This window comes from Xiphias gladius, chromosome 18, assembly GCF_016859285.1.
Source record: "Xiphias gladius isolate SHS-SW01 ecotype Sanya breed wild chromosome 18, ASM1685928v1, whole genome shotgun sequence".
NCBI lineage: Eukaryota > Metazoa > Chordata > Actinopteri > Istiophoriformes > Xiphiidae > Xiphias > Xiphias gladius.
The window spans coordinates 25,493,105-25,505,167 of record NC_053417.1 but is presented as its reverse complement, the minus strand read 5'-3'; the positions used below and the strand labels follow the sequence as shown (position 1 = coordinate 25,505,167).

At 41.4% G+C, this 12,063-nt stretch overlaps 1 protein-coding gene across 1 annotated transcript in view; it reads right to left on the bottom strand.

The window, feature by feature from the left end:
• LOC120803362 (formin-like protein 13) overlaps nucleotides 1-12,063 on the bottom strand; it is a 32,452-nt gene that overhangs the window by 1,106 nt on the left and 19,283 nt on the right. Inside the window, exons 12-16 of the mRNA XM_040151743.1 lie at nucleotides 9,894-10,046; nucleotides 7,925-8,054; nucleotides 7,761-7,793; nucleotides 7,276-7,373; nucleotides 5,216-5,299 (exon numbers count right to left, since the gene is read on the bottom strand). Coding sequence (XP_040007677.1) covers nucleotides 5,216-5,299; nucleotides 7,276-7,373; nucleotides 7,761-7,793; nucleotides 7,925-8,054; nucleotides 9,894-10,046 — 498 coding nt within the window. The remainder of the gene's footprint in view (nucleotides 1-5,215; nucleotides 5,300-7,275; nucleotides 7,374-7,760; nucleotides 7,794-7,924; nucleotides 8,055-9,893; nucleotides 10,047-12,063) is intronic.

The window sequence follows — 12,063 nt, the reverse complement described above, 5'->3', positions numbered from 1 at the left end:
TAATTTTCTTTGCTCATTATGTTTTACAAACTCAAAAAATGCCATCACATGCTATAGTTCCTAATTATGTAGATATGATTACTGATAAATAGGCATTATGTACTATAGATTTTACGGCGCATGCTGCAAGCTGTTTCCTACCACACACACACACACGCGCCCAGAAATTATAGGGATAGTTTGACATTTTGGTAAATACACTCCCACGTCTGTTTGCTAAAACTGAAGCTGAAGCTGGCAGGCAATCAGATTAGCATAAATGAGGGAAACAAACGTGGCTCTGCCGAAAGATTAAAAAAATCCCGCGCCCCTTAAGATCACTAATTAACATGTTACGACTGCCTCGCCAGGGAGTCACTTCCCTGAGATAAAAACATTTCCAAAAAACCACAACTTGTCGTTCTTACACTTTTGTTTTGTACAGATTAAGCTAACGAGATATAACATGTTCATTAGTGAGATTTAGTGTTGCTGGTCAGCAGATTTTCTTAACATCTGGGCAGAGGCAGGCTAGCTGCTTGCCCCCGTTTCCAGTCTTTGTGCTAAGCTAAGTTAACCGGCTGCCGGCTCCGGCTTCATATTTACCGCACACTGACGAGAGAGGTATCAATCTTTTCATCTAAATCTCAGCAAGAAATTGAATAAACGTATTTCCCAAAATGTCAAATAATTCCTTTAGGATGAAATATTCGTCGTCACAGCAGCCGGTTTTGGTTGGTTTGGACTGATGCAGAGTTTCTCTGGATGCGGCAATAATGCCACTTGTCAGAGGCGAGGCCAAAAGAAAGCAGTTTTTCAAAGGTTCAAGACACAAAGCCCAACAGAAAGAGAGTCTGGCAAATGGCTTATGCAACAACAGCCAGTTTGACGCGGTAGCTTGGTATCGGCAAGGGTTTGGACCTTTCGCAGCCACGTCTGGAAATTGTACAGGTGGCGATGATCATTATCTTTGCGTCAGCTTGTTCACTCCTGCTCCACAGTCACCGGCTCAGTCGCAGCTGTGTGGCTCAGCTCACTAGTCACAAACAGTAATATTCGTGCAGGTGTACATTGCGACTATTACAACCTGACGCTGCTCGTACATTCGTGCGAACTCACCCCGACTATGTGTTGTGCATTCGGTATTGTCCATTTCATGTTTATGTATGCACTTTGAAATATATTATTTAAAAGTGAAGGTATTTAATCATTATTAATGTATGTAGCAATTCATTAATAGCAATTATTCACTGAACTACTCAATAAATAATTACGGAGCGACACCTGTATTTGCTGTGAAACATCCCATAGCTCTTCGAAAAGCTTGACAGTGATTGTGTTCGTATTACAGAGTCTTCGAACATTTCTGAAAGGTTCACACAGGTGTAAGATGTCTGGTGTGACGGGGAGCTGTTGGGAGACGTCACCTGATTACTAACACCTGTTCTCTCTACAGTATATTACGCTCTCGCATCAGACATCAGAGAACGTGCATGCGCGTTTACATTCGTATGCTGTGCCACGGAACACCAACCTTGCCGCGCGCCTCACGGAGGCTTTAGGAAAAACAGAGGGAGGACGTGTTATGGAAATCGATGTGTTTTCAGTTTAACAAATGTGGATAATAAGAACGATGAGGCTGACTGCTGGCTGCACTGGTTGCGTGTGTGTCGTACCATGGCGGTAGACGCTAAGCCACAAAAAAAAAAAAGGAATTTAATTTTATTCTGAGCCCCTTTATCTCCAAGCTGGCATCAGGCATGCATAATTAGTATACTGAATCCACCAATGTCAGGGAAGTAGAAGGTATTGAAGAATTTAAAATCAATCAATCAATCATATTACATGACAACAGTCAAACGTATATTCAAAAATAGAAGGTAACACTACACTTTAACCCACTTTAACAGCTACATTATAGTGTGTTATGTGCCATTCATTAAATGTTGATAAACTGCTTATAAATGCTGAATATGGGAGGTTCAAATAAAGTGACATCAAAGCGAAAAATATCTGCCGTTAACGTTAAAAATACAAATTAAGTTACAAGACTAGAAGATAAAATGTTCATAACACCCCACAGAGGTATTTTGTTTCACCTTTAATCTGCAGGTTTGAACTGTTTACTTGAAGAAGCAAGATTAAAAGCGCCTTATCTGTGGCCGCTGAGGTGGAATTGATTTTGTCATATCGCTTCTCACTGGCATGGTTTATTAAAGATATGAATGTTATGAACAGAAACTGGCAATGTGACGTAGCTGTCAGCTTTCAGTATTGATGTAATGACAAGGCGCGCAACACATCGCGGCAGACTTGTCTGGAAAGGCCGTCATATTATGAGAAATTAGATGTGTGTCGGCAAAGCATGTTACATAAAACGTCTCCTTCCATTTACTGCTTTCGATGGCTTTTAAAAATCATGCCTCCAGAGTAACAACTGCAAAAAAAGACCTCTCAAAAATCAAGCCCTCAAAAACTTCATAAGCCTCTTCTATGTTTAATAAATTTGCATGTTGGCTATTCGAGGGCATCATTATGAATTCTCCCCCGTGACAAGATGTGACTAAATACGATGCCTTTTCCCGAACCTGCTGCTCTCTTGCAACACACCACAGCCCAGTCAGTCTCGATCCCTTTTCCCAGCGTTCCTGTGGGGGTTTATAGTATATTCAGGCTGTACACACACACAGTATTAGAACAGGGTCCCCACACAGTGATGTCAAGGGAGGGCAGGTGCCCCGGGCGGGGCAAGGGACTAAAAACTGGAATGTGTCCAGCTTCATACGCCACTGGTCTTAATTTGACTAAAATTTAAGGAATGATGCTTGATGGCGCTGTGCTCTGATCATGAAAGAAGAGACAGAATGGCCCAATAGGGATGCTACAATTGAAAAAGTCACATTTCGAACTTTGTTATTGATGAGGGTAAGGAAAAAATCACATGAACTACAGTATACATCAAATAACTCAGGATTCTATTGGTCAAACTTTGATTTAAACCTGCAGGGATGATGGTGCATTTTGGCACCGCTGCCTGGTGATTAAAAATATAACCTAAAGGGGACACTGCAGTTAAAGGTCAAATGATTAAACTTTAAAAAGGCCAAAGCCACCACACCTCAAGACAACTTTTAATAATACTTGGAGGAGTCATTTATGTTAAGAAAAAGAAATAATATGGAATTTAACTTGTGAGACTTTTTCACTTAAAAGGTAAAGTTTAACATTTTGGGGAAATACGGTTGTTTGCTTTCTTACCAAGAGATAGATGGGGAGATCAATACCACTCTCATATCTGTAGAGTAAATAAGAAGTTACAGCCAGGGAGGAAAGTTCACTCATCAGCATGTGAGCCGCGTTTCTAAGATGCTCTGTGAGATTAGTGGCAAAATTTAAATTACAACTGGCTTTTATTTGCAGATGCGTTCATACGTTAGGCCCACCTTTTTGTGCTTTTGCTACATTCTCTACTCGCCTGAAAGCCACTCAGAAAGCCTCACCCTCGAGTGACCCAGACTCCCTGAACGAAACTGGATGCTAACCCGTTGGCCCTCCCGACCGGGAGCAGCTTGAAAAAAAACGCTTGCCACCATCACAGGTAATGTTTGTGGGCAAGTTAACTTTGGTCATGTAACAACTGTAAAATTAAGTCAAAGCTTTTTTTCAAGTTCTCATGATCAGACCATTGAAGAGTTTGAGCGCACGGGCTCAGGCAACCGCAGCCAGCTGTGCGAGCTGAACCCAATAATGAGCTCTCTTGGAGGCCACGTGAAACAAACGTGAGGACTCTGCAAGGAAGATTGAGGACAACCAAAAGACGTCTGATTGGAATTCCTGAGGGTTTGGAGGGTCTTCGTTCATTTGACCTCGTTGCACAGTTACTAGGATACATTTTGAAGCTGGACGTGACGCCTTTACGTGAACGAGTCCACCGTTCCACGCGGGCTCAGCCCAAGGAGGGGGTTCGTTTCTCTTATTAAATCTAAACCAGTCGCAAAGGAAGAGATGTAGATAAAGACATTTAGAGAACGGATTGTGAAGTTTTGAGCCAATGATGGTAGTGACAGCTTGGGCTGCAACTAAGCAGCAGAAGGATATCCCTATTATTTTGTAGCAGTATTATCCCTAATACTTTGTAACAGCCCCCCCCTTTTTACGTTGTGGAAAAACCTTGAAGAATCTAATTGTGGGCCTAGTAGCCTAGTATAACACAATTCCCTACCAGGCCTAAGGTTCACCGCCCATGCTATCATATCTCAGTGCTAGAGGGGTAAGTGGATCCTCTATGATGATGGATTGTCCATAGAGATATAGGAAAGGTGAGAAAATAGTGCCTACTTTTGTATTGATTGTTTTCGGTGGGGACTCTATAAAAAGAGACATAGCACCTGTTAGGATGTCAAAAATAGGCTTGAGCTCTATAAACCTAATCTAAGCAGGTTAGCGGGCAAATAAAATGTTCTCCATTATAGACAGTGTGATAAAAAAAAAACAAAAAAAAAAAAAACACAGGGACCAGCGCTTCCAGTAAACCTGGTGATATGTGTGACAGAGGAGTTTTTCTTCATGAGGTGTCTGATGCTGAGACAAATGCTTCAAGGCAAGTGCAGTTCTCAACAAAACTCATTGAAGGCTATCATCGGTTTTTGGTCCCAGAGAGTCCAGTCGACATCAGAGAGCACTTAAATAAAATATTTCGAGTACGCTTTGTAACATGTTACTGGTATACTTAAATGAGATATAACTAAATGAAAAAAAAAAAAAAAAAAGCTTACTCCAAATATGAACAACTTGTCCACAAAAGCAATAAACCAAAAAAAAAAAAAAGCGTGTGTCCTTGTAGGCTTATAGATTGCTTTTTTTTAAAAACCACATCAGAAACCCAACCAGGGGGGATCTCACAGCTTCTCGTCTTTAATCTTTTGTAGGCCATTCATGCTTGTGACATCACACACTGAGAGCGAGGATGAACTTGTCTCTCACACTTTCTGGCTGCGGGAGACGGTGGCAATTGTTCACTAATCCTGAGGAGATTATCCGAAAGGACTAAGTGTAACATATTATCCAAGCCGCAAGTCAGCAGTGCTTGCTGTTAAATGATGCGGAGGACGCGGTTGTACGGGTGTAGGGCGGAGAGATAAGATGACAAATAATCGGAGAGGACTACTGTAACAGAAGATCCATCTATCGCTGAGAATAAACAGAAGAGATATTGAAATAATAACTCAGGGATTACCAGTATGACAGAGTACAGTTTCTTCATCTCCTCACACGTCTTCCTCAGTGCCGCGAGATCCGTGTTGTATTTTTCAATTGCTATCTGGGGTTGCAAGAGAAAAAGCACAGGGAACTGCTGGTGAGTTTGTTCATCCATTCATATATTCATTTAGTCAATCGATCACAGCTCAAACTGACTGTAATAATCACTGTTCAAATGGCTTTACTGTTATCTTTCAGGGGTTGAACTCTTCACAGCCTATATTTAGAACTGAAAATCAAATAAAGACTGTATATTGTAAATTGCTAAACATATATATATATATATATATATATATATATATAAGTTAAAGGTTGAGAATACAAAAGACTTTTCCATATGCAATGTATGTATTTGGACTGGACACAGCTGGACTGGACACAGCTGCATGCCAATAAATGCTCTACATTATATTTCATTTACCATGACAGAAGGCACAGAAAACAATGATTGGTCAGAAAAAAAAGTTTTAGAGAGAAGAATTTTCATCTTTAATTGGGAAAAAGTCATATTGGCCCGCTAGCGATCAAAACGATTAGAATTTGATTTGCATGATTTGTGTGTATGCAGCTTTGTCGTGTTTTGTGAAGCACAACCCAAGAGCAAATTTAAAGGAACGGTTTGACATTTTGGGAAATACGCCTCCTCGCTTCCCTGCCGAGAGCTAGATGGGAAGATCGTATGTACGCTACACACTGTGTTAAGCTAGAGACCGGAGTCGACTGGCTTAGCTTAGCATAAAACCTGGAAGCAGGAGGACACAGCTGGTGTGAGAGTGGTATCAATCTTCTCACAAACTCACCAGTATTTCCCAAAAGATCTAACTATTCCATCAAGAACCAACTAACTGACCCAATAATACACCACATTTGTAACACTAAATTTACATTTTGGAGCTTCTGACCACTTGAAGTACGGTGCCGCAACAGTGTTTTGATGAGGACTATAGCACAAATACATCGTGAGATGAAGCAGCTGACAACTGAATGAACAGATTTACAAAACTATTAATCAATATTCTCTTCAGAAGATCTGTCTTTTGAATTTACTGGGTCATAGCGACATTGATGCTTGTAAGGCAATTTTAACCCCTCTATTGAATGTATTTACAACATTCTTACTCAGACTGGACGACGTTGTAAACTTGGCCTGCATGTGGACAGTGGTCGAATGTAACTAAGTGCATTTTTCTCAAGTACTCTACCTAGGTAGAATTTTGAAGTACTTTATTTGAGTATTTCCATTTTCTGCTGCTTTATACTCCCACTCCACTGCATATAAATACATATTGTATTTTTCACTCCACTAGATTTATTTGACAGCTATAGAAACTAGTTACTTTGCAGATTTCGGTTATTAGAACAAAATATACCTAATACCTAATAAATTATGACATATAATTATAGATTACACGACTTGGTAGTATATAAAATAGTTAAAATTACCCCCCACCCTAACCAGCTGAAACAGCAGCGGTGCTACCATATTAATGCATCGGTATTTAAAATACAGTAATATAAAATACATTATTCTGAAATGGGCCATTCTGCATAATAAGTACTTTTAAGTTTGGTACTTAAAATTTTTTTTGATGTAATTTTACTGAGGTAAAAGTTCGAGTCCAGGACTTTTACTTGTAACAGAGTATTTCTACAGTGTAGTACTGCTACTTTCACTTAATTAAAAGATCCACCACTGTATGTCGAATTGGCTAAAGTGAGTAAAGGCGGCCTTTCGGCCTGCCCCGGAGGCTGACCGCATGTACCAAATGTACACAAGAACAGCCTCAGTACACGATGTCCCGCCAATTCACACAGCTCCACCAGTCACTAGTTGCTTGGTGGTAAAAGGCAGCAATGTGCCAATAGGAGAGGAGCAGAAGAACATCACGAGCTGATTGTAACCAAAGCAGGTGGTAAACGGTTAGTCTGAGTTAGAAACACCGAATGTAGTGAATACCGTGTTTGTTTACGCGAGGACACACTGTGCCTTTGAATGAAAGCAGAAATAGACAGTAAGCTAAGGGTTTGCTACCTCACCTCCAGGTCTTTGGAAAAGTTTGGGTGATGAGTGCCAGCATTTCTCTTCTTGGACTTTTTCCTGTACTGAATGACTTTCTGCAGTTCGTTCTTCAGGACTGAAACAACACACACACACACACACAAACCTTGGTTAACATCCATAATAATTGACCACTGAAGCAAATCGCTGCTTTAAATCAGATCCCATCTCCTGTGTGATCTTGTGAAATGTTGCATTTGTGCTTGTGGCAACTGTTTGTAAGTCAACATCTAGACAGTATATTGGATTGAGCCTGTATAGCCCCTAGACAATGAGATCATGGTGTTTCAAAAAAAGTATACTGAAACTAAAATTACAGAAAGATCTAGTAAATTTTACCATCACACTCCCTCACAAATAACTTGCATTGGCACAAAAAAAAAGGAGGGTCAGTATTACAGCGATCTCAGCAAATTTAAGAACAACTGTCGTTGGTCACCTTAGTAAAATGTGATTTACTCACCATCTACTTCTGCGGTCAGGCCCTTGATGGAAGCTATCCAAAACAGAGATGAAAAAAAAAGGGGGGTCACACATAGAAAATACACAATTCGCTTAACAGACCTCAACCGAAAAAGTACCAAACAGATTTTTTTCAGCTTTGAACAAATCCTGATCGGCAAATACCCCCGGGGACGGTTTCAAATTCTGCCAACTCTTGGGTAAAAGCGGCCAAGCACGGTTCATGCAACATGATCTGCTCCACAAGGGCATGGAGCAAGGTGAACTTCCTCTCTCTGCCACGGAGCTGGAAGAGCTGGGGACAGAGAAAACACAGAGTGAAAAAAAAGGGCACGGCTATACAAACCTCACCTGCCGCACAGCACCAGGACTTATAACACAAAGGAAAGAAGACATGTGTACTCTATATCTACGCCTGTGCTGTTGCAAAAAAAGCAGCTTCCCTACTGAAGGTGGGGGAAAACAGCTTGTAAATTCTATGTATGTTTTTGTAATTCATCTATTTTTATCATTACTCATAGTAGTAGTAGACAGGGGGAGCGCCAGCAGTAACTGTAGCAGCAGTAACTGTTTGCTTTCATGTAGTGTTTTATTTGTGTAAAATGGTAATGATGTCTCCAAAATTCAGGCCATGTTGCACTTGATGGTGCCACATAATTGAAATGCAAGAGGGACCTCTCTAATGATGTGATAGGCACTCACGGTCCTTTTCTAGGTTATGTTGTTTACCAATTCGAGGCTCGGCCCAGCCTATGAGGGCTACATATACAAGACATGCACCAAGTTGTGATACTCACAAACAAAGACAAAAAAAAATAAAGGACCTCGAAAAATTCTCTGAGAAAACCTTGATGCATTTTTCTTGGAAACATTGGGCCTTTAATTTGATGAGAGTTTGACACAAGCAGCAACAGTTTACTCTTCTCAATTAGTCCTGGAAACACCTCTGAGGGAACACGCGGCCTCGGCTTCATTAAATGGAGCAGAGGACGTTTTGCTTCTGCGCCAAGAGCACCGCCCCTTAAACCTTCCCAGTAGATGGTCTTGCACACAAAAGAGCAGTTCAAACTAGATTCGGAGGAAGTATTGAAAATACCCCTGACAACAGCAGAACTAAACATCCATCAACTACTGAACCTTAAAGGGATAATTTTGGGCAAAGTACATATTTGCTTTCTTTCCAAGAATTAGATGAGACAGTTGATACCGCTCTTATATCTGCCTGATAGATGAGACTGTCCTGCTCTAAAAAATGAGGTCTACCGCACAAGAAAGCAGCTTATTATAAGCCATAGTTACAGTTTATTGTTAGGAGACTTCTAGCTGCTGTAGTAATTATGACGGGAGCAAAGGAGGAATTCAGGTGATGTTGTAGAAAAAGAGGGTGGAAAAATTAGGAGGACATCGAAATGGATGGTTGGGTCAACAAAACACAAGACCTTGACCTGGGGGACCGCTGTTCGTTTCCCATTTGAAACTGATGGCCATCATTGTTTCTTTGGACCATGACCATTCCACGACCGTAGCCGTGTGTTGGCTATTGTAACCATAACAACCAAGGTCCTCTAACCTTAACAAAGTACTTATTTTAACCCAAACCATGATAAAACAAGATGTGTGTGGTTTTATGGGGATAATGTGCTGGGCCATTTTTTTTTGGCCGGGCGCACTGACTTCCTGTAGTCTTGCTGTCACCGTGAGGTTGCAAGATAACCAGCAGAGACTTCAGGAAGTGACAGATCCTGGCCAAGAAATAGTCGTCGTTTTTTTACACACTGATTTTTGTACATATTAATGAAATGAGATTCAACTTTGTAATTTGTGACAGTGACAATGACAATGACAAGATCCACAATCAGTGACTGACTGCAGTTAATGATTGTTCACTTATGAGATTCAGCCACTTGTGGCCACATTTTAGCCAAAGTTTCACTTCTCCCGCAAAGCCAGGCAGTGATACAATCACACAACTGTCTGAATGATTGTGTCAAAGACCTCCGCGAACCTGACTGACCGGAATAGGAAAGATGAGACAGAACATTGAAAGAAGATCTGCAGTGTATATCAATGAGTAGTCTTATTAGCCTGTTGCTGAAACTCAATCAAAGGTCAGGCAACAGTGGTAGAGTTGTACTTTCGTTAAGGAGGAGAGGCGGAATCCCTTGGCCTTTTCCTTCCCGGCGTTCTCGTTGAGGTAATTGCCAATGGCAAGGAGGTACTCCAGCACGGAAACAAATGACCTGCAGTTGTACAGCTGCATGCACATTCTGATCTTCTGGTTAATCAGCTGGAAGACAAACACAGGGGCAGAGAGCAAAGTCATTTTTTTCTGTAATCCAACGGCACACAAGCTCTCGCGTTCATTTCTCCACACAACAACTTTATGAGATTTAAGTGGAATGAGGCTGAAGCTTGTTTTGGGGTTCTCTGTGCTGACAACGTGTAGACAAAAATAACTCCGGGCTTTAGTATTTTACATTATAAAGATGAACAGCCCTCTCACAACACCTCATTTGACCTCATAAAATGAATAATCAGGGCCTTGTTGTTTGGCAAGATTTTTATTTGGTATGCAATTGTGTCAAGTACAGATATCCCTCTAGAATATCACACAATTTCCCTGCTTAACCAGCTCTGAACGGATCCTGTTGAATATGGATAGAAATCCTACTGAAAAACTGAAAAGAAATGAAAGTGGGTTTTTACATTTTGCCAATGGTGTGTTACAGGAAAAAGGAGTTGATGCTATGGGAATCATAGTCCTTGACAATGAATTAGTTATTCCAAATAAGGTCCATGCCAGCCAGCAACAACACTCCCACCATATGCTCCTGTTTTAAGTATAACATCCCCAAACCATCCAGTGGGACGGCCTCAATTACACAGAAGAGAGAGCAGATATCCAGCTACATTATTTCAACTGGCTTTGTACAGGACCATCTGCACCAGCATGGCAAACTACTGTAGTTTGTATAAAGGATAATTGACACAGCCCAGGCCATGACGTCATGTAACCTGCTTTTAGAGGGCCCTCTGATTTAGTAGGGAAGTTAGTTTTACAAAAAATACAAATTTTGATCCTGTGTCCCTGTGTTAAATGCTCAGTTATCTCTTGGTATATGGCAAATACATGTCCATAAAACCATTTATTGAGGGTTTTATATCAAAAGGCCTCTCTTTTGTCCTCCCTCAAAATGTTAAAACAAATTTTGAACGAATCATCTTTAACTAGGGGACGTTCACATAAGTGTATCCAATCAAATGTGATGTGGGGCAGCCAGCCAACACCTCATGGTAACAGCCGTGCATTGGTCTTAGCTAGCAGAGCAGTATCATAGCGGGAGGTGTGTCTCTGACATTTCCGTTGGCAGGAGCTGTATTACGTTTCCAAAAGAGCATGATCCTGCTCCACCTGCTGATCTTGCAACACAGGTGAAGGAGGTGTGGGTGGAGAATAGCCACGTTTGTGACTGTGTCATCCACTGCATGCAGACAGTCCCACATGGTTCCCATAGAAAAGTTCGGGGAAGCGGCTCTATGGTGCTTTTTATTGGAGGTGGGGAAGTTAGCCAGATGTTCATTTGCCGAACCAAACAGTTAGTCCTTATCCTTGACGTCTTTTCTCCATATTCTAGGAAAAAACATCCAATGTATAAATGTACAAACGTATATCTGGTTAGTTTCCCCACCTGCGATAAAGAGCAGCACAAAGCCTGTTCCCTGAGCTTTTCCATGGGAACCATCCATGCGACAGCCCCAAACAGGGCTACTGAGGATGGAGGCCAAGTGGTCTACAGGTCAGTAACTCAGTCCAGCTCCATGTCACTCTGTATTTGCATCCATGCTCACTTTTAAGCAATCCAACAAAGCCGGAAGAACTTGATTTAAATGTGACTATAACCCGACCACATATTGTGTTTCATCAAGAAATATGTCACACTTCTGAGGCCAGAGATGCTCTGACTTCTGTTTCACTGTGACTTTGAACGGAAAATTGAGGTGCAATTAACAAAACTGCCAAAAAGGCTTCATATGGTTTTGCTGTGCAGTACATTTCAGCCTCGGGGGATACCTCCCTGTCCAGCACTCTTCCTGTCTACTGCATCACTGGCTTTGGTTCTGTGTCTTGACTCTCTTATTTATATTTAGAAATTGGTGCAGACAGAGCACAGCAAACTGCTGCCAGGGCCACAATGCAGAGTAAAATCTGTCATCCTGGCAGTAAACCTCAGCACCAACAAGCACAGTGTAGGTGAGAAACATTCCCAGGTGGTGACTTCTCCATTTTCTCTCCTCAAACCCTG